Source organism: Tenrec ecaudatus, chromosome 1, assembly GCF_050624435.1.
Source record: "Tenrec ecaudatus isolate mTenEca1 chromosome 1, mTenEca1.hap1, whole genome shotgun sequence".
Lineage (NCBI taxonomy): Eukaryota > Metazoa > Chordata > Mammalia > Afrosoricida > Tenrecidae > Tenrec > Tenrec ecaudatus.
Genome location: NC_134530.1, coordinates 232,624,666 through 232,646,222, shown reverse-complemented (window position 1 = coordinate 232,646,222; position 21,557 = coordinate 232,624,666). Strand labels below are relative to the sequence as shown.

Below are 21,557 nucleotides of genomic sequence, written 5' to 3'. Positions count from 1 at the left end.
TGGTGCCCCAACAGACTAGACTGGGAAACACTTCTAAAGGCCAACAAACAATCCTTGTACTAACTACAAGCTTTTCTTTCTTATGTTTTTTTTTTTGTCATTGGTTTGTTGCTGTTGTTTTGTTGTATATTCTTGCTTGGTTTTGTGCATGTTTTATCTCTGCAGGTCTGTCTAAATAAGATAGGCTGGATGAACAATCTGGAGGAGAAAACAACGGGACCGACAGTTCTGGGGGACATGGGAGAGAGGGAGATGGGGGAAAGGAAGTGGTGTTAACAAACCCAGGGACAAGGAAAAACAAGTGATCCAAATCGGTGGTGAGGTGGGTGTAGGAGGCCTGGTAGGGCGTGATCAAAGGTAATGTAACCAAGAGGAATTACTGAAACCCAAATGAAGACTGAGCATGATAGTGAGACAAGAGGAAAGTCAAAGGAAATAGAGGAAAAAGCTATGAGGCAAAGGACATTTATAGAGGTCTAAATAAAGGCAAATATATTTATATATGAGGATGGGAAAATAGATCTATGTGCATATATTATAGGTTTAGTATTAAGGTAGCAGGTGGACAATGGGCCTCCATTCAAGTACTCCCTCAATGCAAGAATACTTTGTTCTATTAAAGTGGCATTCTATGATACTCACCTTCCCGACATAAACGCTGAAGACAAAGTGGGTGCTGATGGTGCCCAGCTATCAAAAGATATAGCGTCTGGGGTCTTAAAGGCTTGAAGGTAAACAAGTGGCCATCTAGCTCAGAAGCAACAAAGCCCACATTGAAGAAACACGCCAACCTATGCGATCATGAGGTGTCAAAGGGATCAGGTATCAGGCATCACCAGAACAAAAAGTCATATCATTGTGAATGAGTGGGGAGTGCGGAGTGGAGACCCAAAGCCCATTTGTAGGCCACTGGCCATCCCCTTACAGAAGGGTCTCGGGGAGGAGATAAGCCAGTCAGGGTGCGATGCCACAATGATGAAACATACAACTTTCCTCTAGTTCCTATATGCTTCCTCCTCCTATCATGATCCCAATTCTACCATACAAATCTGGCTAGACCAGAGGATGTACACTGGTACAGATAGGAACTGGAATCACAGGGCGGATGATACCTTCAGGACCAGTGGTGTGAGTGGCGATACTGGGAGGGTGGAGGGAGGTTGGGTTGGAAAGAGGGAACTGATTACAAGGATCTACATGTGACCTCCTCCCTGGGAGACGGACAACAGAAGAGTGGGTGAAGGGAGATGTCGGACAGGGCAAGATATGACAAAATAATAATTTATAAATTATTAAGGGTTCATGAGGGAGGGGGAGCGGGGAGGGAGGGGAAAAGTGAGCATCTGATATCAGGGGCTTAGGTGGAGAGCAAATGTTTTGAGAATGATGAGGGCAATGAATGTACAAATGTGCTTTACACAATTGATGCATGTGTGGATTGTAATAAGAGTTGTATGAGCCCCTAATAAAATGATTAAGAAAAAAGAGATAAACAAAATATACACTTCACAAATGCAATAGGATGGATTCCAGAGGGGCATAAAGAGCATATTTTTGTAAAAAGCTGTGAATTTCAATTCCTTAGGGATAATTAAAAATAAAGTGATTTACTGAGGATGATTTTTAAAAAACCATGAGCAATAGACAGGAAAATATAAAAGTTGACCAAATTAGGAAGAAAATACTAGTAGAATTAGCTAACAAAAACCATGATCAATGAAATGAAAAGCACATTGGCTCTGCTCACACACACCTCTTTCATGTGTCAGTTTGTCATACTGTGGTGAGTGTGTGATGCTCTGATTCTAGAAGCTGTCCCGCTGGCTCTTGAATCATGCATAGGGCTACTACTGGTAAGTATGTTTTAGTGGAGTTACATTTTGTTTACATAACAGGACCGGACAGAGATAGGTCCTTGCGTAGCACCACTTGCTCTTGACTACTATCCCAAAGGTTGGCAAAGTCACCACCCTGTTCCCCAGAAGGAAGGAAAGGTTACAGTCAAGAAAACCCAATGGAGGAGTTCTACTCTTTAGCAAGTGATTAAGCATTCTGTTCTACAGGGCTGGTGAGTAAGTTTCTGGAGCAGACACTTGGTCAATCAGAGACCACACTGACAAGCTCTGTCATCTTTCAGGACATGGCTTCTCAAAAGCTCTCAAGGGTCATCCCTATTCCACCCACCTTCTGTGGGGTGGGGTACAGAGGAGTGAAAGTAAAAGGGTTTTTAGTGGGTCAGGCTTGGAAGTGATGTATATCTACCTCTGCTCTCCTAGTCCGATTGGCTGGAATTCAGTTGCTTAGCCACCACACAATATATCTAATGCTGGATGTGGGTTTTATGTCAACTTGGCTATGTGCTCAAGCCTAGTAATCCCCCACAGTGTAACAACACAATATCAATCAACTCCATGATGGGATCTGCTGTGAGCAGCCAAGCAGTTGTGGGAGGATTCGGGTGAAGTGCGAACCCCTTACTTGTCTTGGTCCGGATGAAGTTGCCTCAGAGGTGTATCACATTTCCCAGATAAGTCGATTCTGTGGAGAGCCAACTGCTTTCTTCTTGCTGGTCTGTATCCTGCCCCTGGCTCACTGACCTCTGCTTCTTTGGAATTGAGTCAACAGCCTGCCATATTGCCTACCAACCGTGGGAACCATCAGCAGCCTGCATGCTTGCCTGTCATTTGACCTGCCAACCTTGGATTCAACCATTGGACTCTGTAGCCCCATGCTTGATCTGTTGCTATTGGATTCATCCATATTTGCATCTAAGAGCCTGTGGTCTTCTTGCTTTGTCAGACCCTGAAGCTACTCAAATTAGGGGATGCCTCCAACTTAACATCTGACCCACAGATTCGAACTAGATTAGACTTAATTGGAGGAGCCCTGGTGGCACCGTGATAACAAGTTGGACTGATAACTGCAAGGTGAGCGGTTTGAAACCACTCCAAGGGATAAAGATGGGACTTTCTACTTCCATAAAGAGTAAGTCTTGGAAACTCATAGGGGCAACTCTACCCTGTCCTTTAGATTTGTTATGAGTCAGCATCAACTCAATGTCAGTGAGTGTTGTGGGGAGACCTTCTTGCGTGAGCGTTTTCTTGATATATAGAGATGTAGATGAAAATATACGAGGGGATATCTCCCCCGCAAAACTGGAAAAAAGCTCCACTTGGCAGAGCTTTCATAGTACGCATTTTTCCTGCTAGGTGAACCTCGAGCAACTCGCTCTGAGTTAGTGCACCCAGTGGCATCACCTGGGAAGGTTTTCTCTGGCCATAGTGAATTTTTTCATAAAAGCAGTTTTGTTCAAACCTTGTTTTTCGTTATGGCTGATTTAAGGGAACAGTGTGTCACTGTGAAAATTTGTTTCTGCTCAGGAAAAAAGCCTCAGAAATTGTTGTGATGTTGAACACAGCTTACAAGGACAGCGCTTTGGGAAAAAACAAGGGTATGAGTGGTGGTCTCATTTCAAAAAAGGCGAAATGTCCATTGATGACTGTGGGGGGAGGTCCGATGCTCACAGGCATCCTCCCTGAGGGCGATCAGTCCCCAGACTGCAGTGGACCCCACTCCCTGCTGTTAAAGACAATGGATGCCTGCAGTCATCTATTTGGTTCCAATATGTGGGGTTTACACCCTACTGATAATGGTTCCTATGGAGATCCAGAGAACAGGTCAAGGTTAATCTGCCATCCTAAACCTAGGATCTGCCCATCTTGTCACATGTATATCCCCAATCCCTCCTCTTCCTATTATAGCACAGCCCCTTCCTGGGACGTATGTCCTCACCTGTAATTAGGAGGCTTGCACGTCCCCAGAGAATATAAAAAGCCTGGGCTAGCATTAAAGATCTCTCTCTCTCTCCCTCCACGTGGGCCATCAGTTGGAACTGAGGTGAGCATGCTACCATGAATTGTGACTGACTCCCAATTAATTTCAATACTTCACTTCTATCTCTCATGCTCTCTATAACTTTACTATGATCCTTACTTATTATCGCTGTACAATTGCGCCCACCGGACCCGTAATGATGTGTTAGGGGCTGGCTTCCCCTGACAGATGACAAACATTGTTCTGAATGTCTGTCAACTTCCTGAATGGATGAAAATGTTGACAAAATTTGTCCACTTATGCTCAAGGACTGACGGTGGACCATTGGAAAGATGGGGAAGTTATCTGGACTATCTTGGAGCTCGGTTTAGTGAATTTTAATGGAAGACTTGAGAATGAGGAGGGTCGCTGGGAATTTGTGCCTCGGCTTCTGACTGACGAGGAAAAAGAGCTCTGGTGGAAGCATACTGTACTTTGAAAGAACAGCTCTGAATTGACACAGACTTTCCCCACAAGGTCATTGCTGGTGATGAGATATGGTGCTATTCTTATGACCCCGAAAGCAGACATCAGTCAAGCCAGTGGAAGATGCCATTGTCACCTCACCCCCAAAAAGCTAAAGTGAAATCAAAGATCAAGATGATGTTCATTTGGTTTGGAGTTGTTTGTTGTTGGTGTTATTTTAATGTGAGGGGGATAGTACGTTTGGAGTTCATTCTACCAGGTCAGACTGTTCATCAAGCTTTCTATTTAGAGGTTCTGAAAAGATTGCATAGCACTGTGTGACTAAAAAAGGCCTGATTTGTGGCAGACAAGGGACTGGTTTTGTCACCGTGAAAATGCACCTGCTCACACAGTCATCTCAGTGTGCCAGTTTTGGGCAAAAAAAACCCCAGCATGCCTCTCTTGCTCCAAGCATCTTACTCAGCTGAACTTGCTCTGTGCGAATTCTTTTTTGTTTCCACAAATGCAGAGGGACATGAAAGGACAGTGATTTGACAATGTAGAAGAAGTGAAGGAAAAAATGAGGGAGGTCCTATCAGCCATCCGTTTGAAAAACGTTTCCAAGAATGGAATCACAGATTTGACAAATGTATTTAAATGTAATGAAGAATCCTTTGAAGGTGATAAGATTGTTTTGTTAAAAAAAAAAAAAGAAGTAGAAGAAGTAAATACATTGCTTTGGGGAGAAAAGAAATTTCATTTTTTGGAGGGTACCCCTCATAGATATCATTGGTTTTGCTTCTTCTCCAGAGAATCCAGCCTAATGCAGTGGAACATAGACAGGAGCACTTTAGTTTCAAAACAAAGCAAACAAAAAGTCCTCTTATTTATAAATGGTAAGATTTGAAAAATGCTGAAGTCATTATAACTTAACAATTATGAAACCCAAGTGAGCAGGAATTATGAAGTGTGCCCTGGAGATGGAAAAGGTTTCTGGATTCAACGTCTCTAAATGGATCTTTCATCCTTGGTTATCTGTGACCCATCACAACGCCCCCTGGGAGATCAGCCCCCCATGTCCATTACCCTCATTTGGCTGGTCACATCCCAGGAGCATGTTACGCAGCCCTTACAGATTGCTGCCGGCCGCAGTGAATCGGGGGACTTCAGGATCCTTTTAAAGCTTTAAAAAGCCCAAGGCTTTTAAAAGCATGTTTTGTGAACTCTTTGGTAATTTAATTCCACAAACATCTATCTAGTGGGCTTCTAATCTCTATTTCTGCACATTTCCATATGCCAAAATTCTCACCTAAATAAATTCTTTTTTATTGTTTATCTTTTATTTCATAATCATAAACTTAACTCTGCTTTCCAGCTGGACTCAGGGGGGAATAAGGAAAGTAGGAAAGTTGAAGAACTGGAGTGAGAGCACAAGATGAACCGATACTGCAAGCACATGGGGAATAGAAGGGTGGTTCCCAAGCTACACAGGAACGGTCTGGTGCTTAAGATAAAACAGAAAATTCTGATCACATTTAATTAGAGTTGCCCACAGTCAGCAATGGTGATCTTCTTGCTGGTCTTGCCATTCTTGGACCCACAACGCTCCATGGCTTCCACAATGTTCATGCCTTCTTTCACCTGACCGAAGACCACGTACTTGCCATCCAACCATTCAGTCTTAATGGTGCAGATAAAAAACTGGGAACCGTTCGTATTGGGTCCAGCGTTTGCCATAGACAGGATGCCAGGGCCTGTGTGCTTCAGGATGAAGTTCTCATCTTCAAATTTCTCTCCATAGATGGACTTGCCACCAGTGCCATTATGGCATGTGAAGTCACCACCCTGGCACATAAACCCTGGAATGATTCTGTGGAAGCAGGAACCTTTGTAACCAAAACCTTTCTCCCCAGTGCTCAGAGTGCAGTTTTCTTCTGTCTTTGGAACTTTGTCTGCAAACAGCTCGAAAGAAATGCGGCCGAGGGGCTCGCCGTCGGTGGCTATGTCAAAAAACACAGTAGGGTTGACCATGGCTGGGCACAGCAGGACCAGAGAAGACTACAGATTCAGGCGGCAGCATCTGCAAAGTCCCTAAATAAATTCTTTTTTTTTTTCACACCAACAGCCTTACATCACTTATTGTTAAACTTGATTAGGAAGCAAAAAACCAAGGAATAAACCAGATTATTTGCCAATAGTTCAAGTCATCAGATGGGGACAAAATTTGAGCCTGGGAAAATGCGGCCATGAATGCCACCCTTCAGGGGGCTCCTTACAGCCCCAGCTTGGTTCTTCTCCAATGTCTTCTCTTGGAGTTGTACCTGATTTTATTACCGGTTTTCATTCGAATCCATTGGGGAATGGGCCGATTCTGCTTCTGTTTCTTGGCCAGGAATCTCTTGATCCTGAAAGTCTTATGAGACGACATGGTGAAGTCGGAGCACCACCACACTCGGGGTGGCAGAGAAACGGAGAGAGCCCTAAATAAATTCTTGATGCTAGTTTACTTCCTTATTCCCAGGCCTTTCTGCTTAATATAACGGTGCTTTTGGGGAGGTCATTGGAAACAGCAGGCTTGGCTGGGTGAGAAGGGTATGCTTTTAATTTGCCCTTTGCCATAAGACTGTGTCTCTGTTAAATTCAGATGAATTCATTGGTATGTGTCTCAAAAGCTTTCTATCAGCCTTACATTTACTCTTTGATGTCAAGTGGTGGTCCTTTCTAGCTCTCCTAATCCCATGTGGTGTGTGTGTGTGTGTGTGTGTGTGTGTGTGTGTGTGTGTGTGTGTGTGTGATATCAGCCCTTAACCCTTACTTCAGGTTCTGTTTTCTAGGAGTGAGCAAAGAAAGTTGGTTTCAGAGTGGTTCTAGAAAGTAGCTGTCCAAGGTAGGATCTGAGCGTTGTAGGGTTCACCTTTCAGAAATCCAGAGACCTTTCTTTTGGTGGTAAGGAGTTCTTGGGGAGCACAAAGGGCTACATGCTCAACTAATAACCCAAAGGTTGGTGTGTTCGTCTGGGTGGACTAGAGAAACAAATATATAGACACTTACATGTGTATAAGAAAGTTTTATATAAAAGATCAATTTTACATTAAGAAAATACCCCAGCCAAGTCCAGCTCAAGTCCATAAGTCCAATATTAGCCTATTTGTCCAATGTCAGTCTATAAATTCCTCTTCAGACTCACAAAACACATGCAGCGACATTGAATGCAGGAAGATCACAAAACAGTAGGTGGAAAATCTTGTGGATCCAGTGGTAGTGGAAGCATCTCAGTGCTGGCGTGGGTCTCCACATGGTTCCTCCAGCTCCAGGGCTTTATCTCCATCAGTGTAGCCCCATGTGTCTTGTCAGCAGGAAGATGAAGCAGAGAATATGGGTCCGGCCTCCAGTGAGCTAGTTATCACCATATTGTCTCCAAATGAAGTCATCAAGCTGCGACCTGATTGACAGGCTAAACTTCACCCCTTTACACTTAATAGTCTCAAACTGACATCAGATTATGTAACTACCACAGTTGGTGATTCCAATGCTCCCAAAGGCACCTTAAGAAAAGGGCTGGTAATCTGCTTCTGACAAGGCACAGCTTTAAAAATCCATGGAGCAGTTCTCAGGGTCACAGAGGTCACCATGAGTTGGCATCAAACCCAGAGCAATCAGCTGGTGGTTTCTGGGAAGGTGATAACCCCGGATATGCACTGACATCACAGCTTTCATTTTTGTTTAATTGGGATTAATTGGGTGGAAAGCAAGGCATTATGTATTCTAGGATCTCTGACACTCAATAAGGAATTTGATACCTTGGAAGCAGAAAAATGATAGGCTCAGGGTAGTTAATTACCAAGCTTTGGAACGCTCTGAAAGCCAGAGGACCTGCATGGAAAAGGAGAACCTTATTTCTCTACAGCAATAGGTCAGGCTCTTAAATTAAAGTCTATCATGATGGTGGCAGCATAGTGCAAAGGAGAGTGTGTGTCTGGCTTTGACAGGTCTTTTATGGCAAAGTCAGATCCTTGGAAGGAGTGGGATTGTGAATTCTTGGATTGTTCTTGTTGTTAACTGCCATCAAGTGCGCTCCAATTCATGGTGACCCCATCTACAAGAGTAACATGTTGCCCAGTTGAGTAGCCTCTTCAGGACCATGTTCGATTCCATTGGCCTATTCAATAGTGCCATCCAACCTAGGGACACATCTCCCCGCACTATACAATGGACAATTGTGTTATGGTCCATAGGATTGCCCAATTTCAAGTGTAGATTGACAGATTTGTTTTGTTCTAGTCTGTATTAATTTGAAAGTTCCACTGAAATACTTCTAGCGTAGTTTCAGCATCACAGCAACACACAAGCCACCACAGTATGACAAACTGACAAGAGTGGTGGGAATGCTTGGATTCTGTGATACGTCATCTTCGTCTCATATCACCAACCAGTATTTTCCCATGATACTGTCTAATATAATGTAGTAAACTCCAGGTGAGATACTCTGTGAAGCAGCCAAGCAGTTCTGGGCAGAATAGACCTCCTTAATCTGGTGACAGCCTTGACATGATTGAGGGGGTTTCCATTCAGGATAACTGACAGTGTATGGAAGCTAATGGACTTCTACTCTTGGATCTGGATCCTACATCTGGTTCATCAAAGTCCTGTAATATTGCCGGCTGATCCCAGGAGCCAGCAGCAGACTGCTGACCTTGCATTCATTCAACCAGCCTGTGGTCTTCCTGTTTCAACTTCCAGCTTCCTGTTCATCAGTCCCTGCAGCGACAGGAGTCAGGAGAAGCCTTCAGCTTACATCTGATCCTCGGACTTGAATTGGACTGAGTTTACCTACTTGTACAACTTTGAATTATTTTTTGCTATGTATCTCTTTCAATATACATACCCAAACAAGAGTCACTGGTTTTGCTTCTCCAGAGAATCTGGCCTCATGCAGATAGACACTATCTTTTTTTTTTAATAGGAGAAAAAATATTCCCCACTTTTCAAAGGATTAGCATCTGACTTTCCTAAGTGATTCTTTTTTTTTTAAATCATTGTAGTAGGGGCTCATACAACTCTTATCATAATCCATACATACATCAATTGTGTAAAGCACATTTGTACATTCGTTACCCTCATCATTTTCAAAACATTTGCTCTCTATTTAAGCCCCTGGCATCATGTCTTCATTTTTTCCCCTTCCCTCCCCCTACCCCCACCCTCATGAACCCTTGATAATTTATTATTTTGTCATATCTTGCTCTGTCCCACATCTCCCTTCACCCACTTTTCTGTTGTTTTTCCTCCAGGGAGGGGGTCACATGTAGATCCTTGAAATCGGTTCCCCCTTTCCCACCCACACTCCCTCTCACCTCCCAGTATCGCCACTCACACCACTGGTTCTGAGAAGATAATCTGCAATGGATTCCCTGTGTTTCCAGTTCCCATCTGTACCACTGTACATCCTCTGGTCCAGCCAGACTTGCAAGGTAGGATTCAGATCATGACACTGGGGTGGGGGTGGGGGGAGGAAGCATTTAGGAACTAGAGGAAAGTTTTATTTTTTATCGTTGCTACATCACACCCTGACTGGCTCGTCTCCTCTCCAAGACCCTTCTGTAAGGGGATGTCCAGTGGCCTACAAATGGGCTTTGGGTCTCCACTCCGCACTCCCCGCCTTAATTCACTATGGTAAGATTTTTTGTTCTGATGATGCCTGATACCTGATCCCATCGACACCTCATGATCTCACAGGCTGGCGTGCTTCTTCTATGTGGGCTTTGTTGCTTCTGAGCTAGATGGCTGCTTGTTTACCTTTAAGCCTTTAGGACCCCAGATGCTATATCTTTTGATAGCCGGGCACTATCAGCTTTCTTTGTCACATTTGCTTATGAACCTATTTGTCTTCAGCGATCGTATCAGGGAGGTGAGCACACAATGGTATGATTTTTGTTCTTTGATGCCTGCTGCCTGATCCCTTCGGAACCTCATGATCACACAGGCTGGTATTCTTCTTCCATTTGGACTTTATTGCTTCTGAGCCAGATGGCCGCTTATTTACCTTCAAGCTTTTAAAACCCCAGATGCTATATCTTTTGATAGCCGGGCACCATCAGTTTTCTTCACCACATCTGGTTGTTCACCCTCTTTATCTTCAGCAGTTGTGACGGGAAGGTGAGCATCATAGAATGCCAATTTAATACAACAAAATAATCTTGCATTGAGGGAGTACACTAGTGGAGGCCCAATGTCCTTCTGCTACCTTAATACTAAACCTATAAATATATGCACATAGATCTATTTCCCCATTCTCATATATAAATATATTTGCATATGTACATGCCTTTATCTAAACCTTTATAAATGCCCTTTGCCTTCCAGCTCTTTCCTCTATTTCGTTTGATTTCCCTCCTGTCCCACTATCATGCTCAGTCCCCACCAGGGTTTCAGCAATTCCTCGTGGTTACATACCCTTGATCATGCCCAACCAGGTCTCCCACACCCTCCTCACCACCAATTTGGATCACTTGTTGTTCCCTTGTCCCTGGGTTTATTAACACCACTTCCTTTCCCCCAACCTCTCCCTCCCACATGTCCCCGCGGAACTGTTGGTCCCGTTGTTTTCACGTTCAATTGTTCATCCAGCCTATCTTATTTAGACAGACCTGTGGAGATAATAACATGCACAAAAACAAGACAGAGCAAAACCAAGCAACAATATACAACAAAACAACAACAAACCACTGACAAAGAACAAAACAAAACACAACAAGAAAGGAAAGCTTGTAGTTAGTTCAAGGATCGTTTGTTGGCCTTTAGGAGGATTTTCCATTCCCTATGCCCCATTTGCCTTTTTTTTTTTTTAAAGCTTACCTCAGCAGCCTTTCAAGTCTTTCTATATTTAAGTCAATGCTATCCTGAAGTCTGTTTTCTCTTTTTTGCCCTCTGGGTGAGGTTGTTCTATGTGGTGATCTCTTATTTATGCTTGTTGAGTGTTGTTCTTCTGCCCATACTGGGTTGGCAAGGATTTTTTGTAGGGCTGGATTTCTTCTAATGTATTCTTTGAGTTTTTCCTTGTCTAGGAAGACTCTTACTTCATCTATCTTGATCGATAATTTTGCTGGGCAGAGTATTCTTGGGTTTGCATTGTTTTCCTTCCATTTTTGGAATATGTTACTCCACTCTCTCCTCTTCTTCATAGTTTCTACTAATAGGTCTGAGTATATTGTTATTTGGAACCTTTATATGTGATTGCTTGTTTTTCCCTAGCTGCTCTCATGATTTTCTCCTTTTCCTCAAAGTTGGATAATTTAACTATTATATGCCTTGGTGACTTCTTCTTGTGATCCAATCTAGCTGGTGTTCTTTCAGCCTCCTGAATGGTTGCCTAGTTTTCATTCATTAAGCTGGGGAAGTTTTCCTCCAAGAATTCTCTTACTGTTGTTGCAGATGACTTCTTTGTTGTGTCTTCCTCCAGTAAGCCAATAATTCTAATGTTGTTTCACTCATAGCATCAGACACAGATCTTAAGTTTTTTTCTGCTTTTCCGATGATCTTATTAGATTTTTGTTCACGTTTGTTAAAGTCTGCTTGGCTGTCCTCCAAGTCATTGATGCAGTTCTCTGCTTCCTCCAGTTGATTCTCGAGGTCCGTGTTTCTGCTACTGGTTTTTGTTATCTCCTCCATAAGCTCTTGTATTTCCCTTTGGTTTATGGCTTTTATCTCCTCTATCATTTCATCATTTTTCTGTTGTTTCCCTCATATCCTATATGAATCCAAGTAGCATTCTGAACATTTCTTTCTGTGGCAGCTCAATGTCTGCTTCGTCTATGCATGTCATTATGTTCAGGACATCTTCTGCCATTCCTTTTTGTTTCTCCTATTTTTTTGTTGAAGTCATGGGGGTTGATGGCTGTTTGCGTAGTGTTGTTTTAGAAGATACAGGTGCCATTTTCCAGGGAGTCGAAGAGCACTGGCTCTCACTGGGAGACTTGTAGGAATGTTTCTTCGAACTGCCTACAGCTTATTTCACTATGGAATTAACCTACCACTTTATCCTCCCGTGGCTTCACTCTCAGGGGAGTGGTCCAGAAGGCTGGTGGGTTGCCTGTTTCGGTGTTGCAGAGATTGGGCAGAGGTTCCTGCAGCAGCTTGGAATGTTGAGGAGTGTTGCCTGAGCTACCTTATGGCCCCAGGCACACAGGCAGGAATTCCCCTGTAAGATTTTGAGCAGAGTACCCCCTGGTGGAGGTCAGCAGGGCCTTCCTCAGCCTTGGGCTAGCTACATAGGGTGGAGCTCACCTAGCTGGGTGTGGTGCAGGTGTAAATGCCCTAGGCTAAGTGGAGTGGTCTGGAAGTTAGCAGTAGTGAGTGAGAGACCAAGAAAGAGACAACGAGGAGAAAAATAAAAGCATGTGGGGTGATGGGGAGTTGGTTGGGGTGGGGGTGGGGGGAGAGGGTATATAGTGATGAGATGGGAACAAATGCAACAATGTAGCTGAGTCCTGATCCCCACCAATGGAGCTACAAGGGTTTAATCCCTGTTCTGAAGCAGCAGCTGCAAGCTGTGGCTGTGTTGAGAAAAAGCCCATGTGCAGCCCTCCAAGATGGAGGGGTTGGACAGAGAGGAGATGGAAACAAGAGCATCAATGTAACTGAACCCCTATCCCTGCCATGGAGCTGCAAGGGTCCAGTCCCTGTCCCAAGGTGGGTGGTGGCAAACTGTGGCTGTGTTGACACCAAGCTGCCCTACAGGCTCCAAATGGTCCTGGCTATGGCAGAGACACTGGTAGGGCCAAAGTCAAGCCCCAGCCAGCCTCCACTGAGGTAAGCCAAAAGCCCCCAGCCCCTCAAAAACCCATGGGTCTGTGCCTACTTATCTTTATGATGCTCCTCCTGCATTCCAGCAGTGTTGAATTTCCCTCTAAGCAACTCTCCTGGGCTGAATTCTGCGTAGTCCCTCTGGTATGTGTTACTCCATCGCCATTTTTCCGGAAGTCCTGAGATACTATCTTGAACCTTCAAATTTCCTCAACCCTTCAGGCTAAAGAAGAGCCTTTTCTCATGGCTTGTTCTCCTCAAGACCTGGCTCCACCATTCATTGACTCCACCAATACCCAGTGTCAGCTTGGGACGTAGTACACACCAAAATAGAAGTTCCTGCTCCTGAAAAAGAAGAAAGCTATGTGTTAAAGCTATTGCAGGTCTCATCTCATACATGCTGACAGGAACAGGGGGAACTTGGGAGTGCACCGTGAGTATGCTATATATATTTGGGAATGGGGGTGGGTTGAGCAGAAAACTCAATAGAGGAGAATCCAGTGATTTGGGACCATGAATATAGAACTCACAAATGGAATGTTTCAGCAAGCATCCTTGGACTACTCCTAATAGTTTGCTAATAGCTCTTTGAAATATAGACTCAACAATGGTCTATAATCACAGTGGAGAAGCAAGACCTTTTGTGTATTATTAAGGAAGGGATCAGAAGTTTTATATTGTGTGTTTCAAAACCCACCACTTGATTGGTATTCAGGGTCAGCCCAGCAGCCTCTTCCATCACTGAGGAAATTAAAAATGGATGAGTAAGGGGCCTACCTTGAGGAGTGGTAGATCTACCTTTATGGAGCCCTGGTGGTGTACTGGGTTATGCACTGGGTTGCTAACTGCAAGTCAGTAGTTCATAACCACCAGCTGCCTCACAGAAAAAAGATGAGGTTTTCTACTCTCATAAAGATTTGGCCTCAAACTGACAGGAGCAGTTCTACTTTGTCCTATAAGGCCACACTATGAGTTAAGATCAATTTGATGGCAGTGCGAGGGCTATCTTTTTAAACAAGCAATGATATGCACTACAGATTAATTGTAAGCACAATTAAGCCCATGCTTGGCTTGCTTATTGGGAACTCCAGCTCTGTGATCGACTGTAAATTTGAAAAGAGGCTTTGATACTGTAGGAAGGTACTGTGGGCTGGAAGAGAGACAGATGCCAGCCAGGCATATAGGCAGGATCTTTAAGATGGTGGAAAAATGTGATGTTGCTCATTGCAGATAAGTAAGGAAGCACAAGTAAGCCCATGCTTACCTTGTTTACTGGGTAATCTGACACTGCTAACCAAGGTCGGTGGTAGTAGAAAGGCTGGCATGGCACTCAGCTCCCTAATATAAATGGAGTTAATAAAAATCTCAGAACTGTAGAGATCAGGTAGAAGGATTTAACTTTTATGAACAAAGGGACTTTCCCAGCAGGGACTTAGGGTACTGACTGATTGATTGTCACGTTCCTGGGGGAAGGGTACCTATATTATCCAAATTCGGCTACTTTTCCCTTGATAATCACCAACACTATTTTCATCCCCTTTTAGAGTTTTCATTGTGCAAATTTTCAAACATATACAAAAGTAGGAAAAATAGTATTATTTATTTATTTATTAACAATAGTATAATTCTGTAGTTCTCAGGCTTTAATGTTAAAACACAACTTCTGCTTCAGGAGGTCTGGGGTAGGGAATGAGACTGCATCTCTAACAAGTTGCTAGGTGACACTCAGGGAGCTGGTCGATGAAGGATCTTAGCACAAGAAACTCCATTTTGAATCAGGCGCTTCCATGTTAGTTCTTGAAACTTACCCCTCACCGACTTCCCCCGCCCTTCGGTACACCACAAATGTCCAAAAGTGTGTGTTCTTACTAACAGGATGCTTGCTCAGCTAGTTTTCCCAACTCCCACCCAATTCCCAGAAAATTTAACGACTGCTTCCCTTTTTTTATAATCCCTTGTGTAGGCACATTTCTCCCCCCTCCCCCTGTGCCTGCCAGCCAGGGGCGTATAAGAACACAGCTCAAACTTCCCTCTGCGCGGCTTCAATAACTCAATGCCCTGAGTTGCTGATCCCGCCCACAAGCTTCTCAATAAAGCCTGCTTCTAAAACTTTGTTAATTGGATCTCTGGTTCTGTTTCGTGCCCAAATAAACCTTACAGTCTGTTGACCATATTTTGGGTAGCAAATCTATAATGAACCACTGAGGTAGTTAAAGTTTATTGTGCCAACCTGGCCGATAAACACATGTGGGGTTGATAGAAAGGAGGAGACATAAATGCCTCGGTGAGCCTCGCCTTTCTAGTTCTTGGGTCTCTTGCTGTCTGATGGTCAGACCAGGGTGAAGTTGCCTTAGCCAGTTCCCTGCTTCATCTGGCAAGGCTCACTTCTTGCAAGACATCCTCGAGGAGAAGCCACATGGACCTACTCCAATGCAGCCCTGGGTGATGGAGCAGCTATGTGGAGACCCCTGCCAATGCTGAAATGCTTACACGTTCACTGATTTGGCTTTCCTCCTGCGGTTGGCATCATTGCCTCTGTTTTGTGATATTGAGGTGCACTTTGTAGATTGGTGTTGGACATATGGGTTAATGTTGGACTTGTGGGTTTGGGCAGAACTGGGTTGGGATGCTTTCTTAATGTACACTTACCCTTTATATAAAACTCTCTCTTATACAAATGAATTGCTGTGGATTCGTTTCCCTAGTTTACCCAGACCAACACAACCACATTTTGCGTAGCAAGGGTATAAGGAGCTCTCAAGTACCATAACTCAGCTTCAACAACCACTGACCCAGGCCAATTTTATTTTAACCTCATCCATTCTCATCTCTTTCAGGTTATTTTGAAGTAAATTCCAGACAAATAATATTATTTCCACCTTTAAATATATCACTATCTCTTAAATGAGATGCATATTTTAAAATCATAGCCAGAATACCATTATCGCCCCTTCCCCCAAATTAATAGTGTGATTCCTTAAATCATCTAATTTCAAACTGGGCCCACCCATTTTAAGAGCGATCAGGAGTGCTGTTAATGATTCTCACTCACTGCTATGAAGTTGGTGCTGACTCATGGGGATCCTATAGGACTGGGTAGAACTGCCCCTGTGGGTTTCCAAGGTTGTAAGTGTTTACGGGAGTAGAAAACCTACCATGCTAATGTTTACTTTGGGACAGCAGATCTTGACCAGGACCATCCTAGACAAACTGATATTTATGATTACCCTACCAAGGGGTGAGACAGATGTGCATCCACGTAAGCATGTTCTTGATTTGTATAATAAGAAAAATAGAGTTTAAGACTGTCCTTGGTGATTTCTGAGACTGTAATTCTTTACAGGAGTAGAAAGCCACATCTTTCTCCCATGAGGCAACAGCTGGTTTGATACTGCTGACCTTGTTAGCAGCCTGATGCACTTCCTGATGAGAGGAATTAACTACCCCTGGATTTAATACTAGTTAATTCCTCTCATCAGGAAATGCCTTGTGCTGTCAGCTCCCAACACCCTGGTGAACTCTGGTCTCCAGACCCTCCTCTCATCCAGCCCCATCAGTCGAGTGACTGTTTATTCCAGAGACTATTTCCTCCTACTGTGTTGTTCTGCCTTGAAATCACGTGTGGGCAAATGGAGGGAATGGGGCCCAGGTCTCATGTTTGTGCCCGACTTGTAAAGGAGATTGGGAAGGGGGTTTTGGGATTCTATTTAGGGAGAAAGTACTCACATAATGGGAAATTCCCCAAACATAAGAAGGGTAATCAAAAGAGGGATTACATTTCTGTAACTATTTTTAGATGTCTTATAAAAATAACCCCACAGTTATCTAGTCTAGTGTGACTCATAGGGACCTCAGAGGACACAGTGGAACAGCTCCTTCAGATTTCAGAGACTGTAACTCCTTCTGGGAACAGGCAGCCTCGTCTTCTCCCATGGACCCGCCCTTGGATTTGAACTACTACTCGTGCTGGTAACAATCCGATGCTAAATAAACATATTAATATTTTCAGGAGACGGTGTTCTTCTGTGGGAGAAGAGACACACGAATATAAGAAAAGGGAAGAAATAGTCTTCTGAGGATGAATTGAAGTTGTCGGTAGTGAGGTAACTAATTTCTAAAATATGTCTGCATGCATCTGTATATTTGTACATGCACATGAAAATGTCCATGTATTGGCACCATCTGCTAAAAAGGCAGAGAGGAAAAGATGACTCTGTATCAATGAACACACCTAGAACTTAAATCTTTGTTTTTTTTTAAAAAAAATCAATTTATTGGGGCCTCTTACAACTCTTGTTACAAACCATACATCAATTGTATCCGACATATTCATACATATATTCCATCATTCTTTTCTAGACATTTACTTTCCATTGAACCCCTGGGGAATTTTGCTTGTAAATACCACATGAAAAGGAAGGCTCACTAACCACCTTTGCTATGCATATGAAACGATCTTGCTTACCGGAAACCAAGAGGATTTGAAGCACTTTTGGATGAAAACCAAAGACGACAGAATACAGACTGTTTGCTCAGCTGACAGATGGCTCTTCTGCTACTTTCAGTATGCTTCCCCAACACCACAATCCAAGGCGTCAGTCCTTCTGTGGTCTTCCTTACTCATTGTCCAGCTTTCCCATGCACATGAGCCTTTTGAAAATATTACGCTTAAAAAAAGAAAGAAAATACTATGGTTGGGTCAGGCATGCCTTAGTCCTTAAAGTGACATCTTTTCTTGTTTTAAAAATCATTTTATTAAGGGTTCATACAACTCTTATCACAATCCATACATGTATCAATTGTGTAAAGCACATTTGTGCATTCATTGCCCTCATCATTCTCAAAACATTTGCTCTCCACCTAATCTCCTGACATCAGCTCCTCATTTTCCCCTTCCCTCTCCACTCCCTCATGAACCCTTGTTAATTTATAAATTATCATTTTGTCATATCTTACACTGTCTGACATCTCCCTTCACCCACTTTTCTGTTGTCCGTCCCCCAGGGAGGAAGTCACATGTAGATCCTTGTAATCGGTTCCCCCTTTCCACCCCACTCTCCCTCCACCATCCTGGTATCGCCACTCACACCACTGGTCCTGAAGGGATCATCCGCCCTGGATTCCATTTGTTTCCAGTTGCTATCTGTACCCGTGTACACCCTCTGGTCTAGCCAGATTTATAAGGTAGATTTGGGATCATGATAGTGGGGGTTGGGGTAGGAGAGAAAGCATTTAGGATCTAGAGGAAAGTTGTATGCTTCATTGTTGCTACACTGCACCCTGACTGGCTCGTCTCCTTCCGCGACCCTTCCATAAGGGGATGTCAATTGCCTATAGCTGGGCTTTGGGTCTCCACTCCGTACTCCCCCCTCATTCACAATGATATGACTTTTTGTTCTGATGATGCCTGATACCTAATCCCTTTGAAACCTCGTGATCGCACAGGCTGGTGTGCTTCTTCCATGTGGGCTTTGTTGCTTCTGAGCTAGATGGCAACAGCTGGTTTGATAAACATATTTACCTTCAAGCCTTTAAGACCCCAGATGCTATATCTTTTGATAGTCAGACACCATCAGCTTTCTTTGCCACATTTTCTTTTGCACCTGCTTTGTCTTCAGTGATTCTGTCGGGAAGGTGAGCATCATGAAATACCAGTTTAATAGAACAAAGTATTCTTGCATTGAGGGAGTACTTGAGTAGAGGCCCCATGAAAGTGACATCTTTTCTCTTTAAGAGTTTAACGTGGTTTTGTGCAGCAAATTTGCCTAATGTAATAGTGTTATTTGATTTCCTGACTGCTGCTTTTATGAGGTTTCATTATGGATCTTTGAAAACTTCGATCTTTTCTCTGTTTATCAAAGGTATTGTCTATCAGTCCAGTTTTCGTTTAAAAGGTGCTTGAAATCTTCTTGGTTTTCTGCAAATGTTAGTGAATCTTCCTCCAATCCTGATGCCACATTCTTCTCCATAAACTCCTGTATTTTTAGATTATTGCCTCAGTATACATATTGAGTAAGTATGATGAAAGAGTACAAACCTTAATAATTGTAAAACTCCTCTTGCTGTGATTGAACTATTGAATTATATGATGTGTGTATTATATTCCAATAAAACTGTGGGGAAAAACAAACAAAAGATACAACCTTGGGGCCCATCTGTGGGAAATTAGACATCCCCTTGCAGAAGGGCTGCAGGAAGGAGACAAGCCTGTCAGGGTGTAGTGTAGCAACAATGAAATATGCAATTTCCCTCTAGTTCTTGAATGCTTCCCCCTCCCCCCACTATCATGATCCCAATTCCACCTTTTATATCTGGCTGGACCGGAGGATGTACACTGGCACAGATAGGAACTGGAAATACAGGACAGATGAATCCCTCAGGACCAGTGGAGAGAGTGGCAATATCAGGAGGGTGGAGGGAAGGTGAGAGAGAAAGGGGGAACAGATTACAAGGTCTACATATAACCTCCTCCCTGGGGGATGGACAGCAGAGAAGTGGGTGAGGGAGATGTCAGATGGTGTGAGATATGACAAAATAATAATAATTTATAAATTATCAAGGGTTCTGGGGGAGGGGACAAAAAATGAGGACCTGATGCCAAGGGCTCAAGAAGAAAGCAGGCGTTTTGAGATTGATGATGGCAACACATGTACGAATGTGCTGGACACAATTGATGTATGTATGGATTGTGATAAGAGTTACATGAGCCCCTAATAAAATGATAAAAAAGATACAACTTTGATGCACACCTTTCCTAATTTTAAACAACACTGTATATCCCCTCTTCTATTGGAACAACTGCCTCTAGGTCTATACAGGTTCTGTATGAGCCCATGAGGTACTTTAGAATTCCCAATCTCCTCAGTGGTACCCATAGTTTGTTATGCAGGTTATAAGTAAATAAATAAGCAAGTGGGAAAGAAGGGAGAACCTTAAAAGACACAATTGTAAATGTTTATAATTCAATTGCAAATGTTTATAATTTTGGAAGGGGTTACACAGCTCTTAAAACAATGGCATGAGAACTATTGGAAACAGAGTGTTAAATATTACCTTGTGAAGAACATCCTCTCTCCTGGAAAGCTAACATAAAGTTTCATAAAATTGGGCTACAGATTTACAGTTTGGGTCTAATCCCAGTCTCATTACCAGAAATAGGCAGGAGTGGAGCCTATCCTCTAGACCAGAGAGAACCTCCTGGATCCAGATGACAGCTACAACATCAAAGGGGCAGCAGCAAAACCAGGAGCCAGGGCACGGAACAAAATGATGGATTTCCCAACCCATGAAGCAAATGTAGTTGATGTGCTGTGCAGCAGGCTGGCGTGCAGAGTGCGGTACCTCTGGACACTTCATTGGGGAAACTGGACTTGCTGACCCACAGAAGTAGAGCTGAGTGACTTCAGGCTGAGGCTCACTGGAGTGGGGTGCTTCTGAGCACTTAATTCAGGAAATTTGGCTTGCTGACCCACTGGTGTGGAGCTGAAAGCCTTTGGGAAGAGGCTTACAGGAGTTGGGTACTTCTGAGCATGTAGTTCTGGTTTTTGGGTTTGCTGGCCCATGGCGTTTGAACTGACTGTCTTAAAGTTGAAGTTTACAGCATAGTAGTATGCCATTGTGGACATTTAATACTTAGCAGACTGAAACCTTGTAGCATGTCCTGGTAAAACAACTACCCTGAGCCTTTCTCACTGGTATTACAACTTGTGTTAACTTGCGATGTTAGTCCAGGTAGACTAGAGAAACAAATCCAGGGGGACTCATATGTGTGTAAGAGAGAACTTTATATCAAAGAGTAATTGTACATTAAGAAAACATCCAAGTCCAGTTCAGTTTAAGGCCATAAGTCCAATATTATCCCCGATGTACTATGCCAGTCTATAAATTCTTCTTCAGACTCACGCAGCCATGCAATGATGCCAAATGCAGGAAGATCACAGGCCAGTGGGTGGAAAGTCTTGTGGATCCAGTGTCAGTGGAAGCATCTCAGTGCTGGTGTGGGTCTCTATATAGCCCCTCCAGCTCCATGGCTCTGGCTCCATCAGCTTAGTTCCATGGGCTTTTCAATGGGAAGGCAAAGCTGTGAGAGAGTGGGTCTGGCCTCCAGTGAGCTATTTATCTCCATTGCACCTCCAAATGAGGTCATCAAGCTGCAACCTGATTGACAGGCTAGACTCCACCGCTTCACTTGTAATAGTCTGAAATTGACACCAGATTATGTAACTACCACACTTCCTGAATAAACCATTTAATCATGAAAAAAAAGAAACAAAAAAGAAGAAAGAGCCTCCTAGTTTGGGGTGTTTTGTTGGTTTTTAAAATTTAAAAAAAAAATTTTTTTTTAAATTTTCTCTTTTGTTATTGTTGTTGTTGGTTTTAAACCAATTTGCATGTCTACAAAGAATCCAGCTCCATTTCTGTGACTTTTCCTCTTTTTATAGCCAGTCGGGCCAATGTTCAGATCGGATGGGCGGGGC

The 21,557-nt window shown here is 43.3% G+C and overlaps 1 protein-coding gene across 1 annotated transcript; it reads right to left on the bottom strand.

Moving 5' to 3' along the window:
- Positions 1-5,817: 5,817 nt before the first annotated feature.
- Positions 5,818-6,321, bottom strand: LOC142437374 (peptidyl-prolyl cis-trans isomerase A-like). Its single transcript, XM_075540572.1, has one exon. It carries the CDS (start codon positions 6,307-6,309, stop codon positions 5,818-5,820), a length of 492 nt encoding a protein of 163 aa, XP_075396687.1. The 5' UTR covers positions 6,310-6,321.
- Positions 6,322-21,557: the final 15,236 nt, after the last annotated feature.

Bases quoted from the DNA above. Each gene is read 5' to 3' on its own strand.
- LOC142437374 (XM_075540572.1), bottom strand. From the start codon at position 6,309: ATGGTCAACCCTACTGTGTTTTTTGACATAGCCACCGACGGCGAGCCC.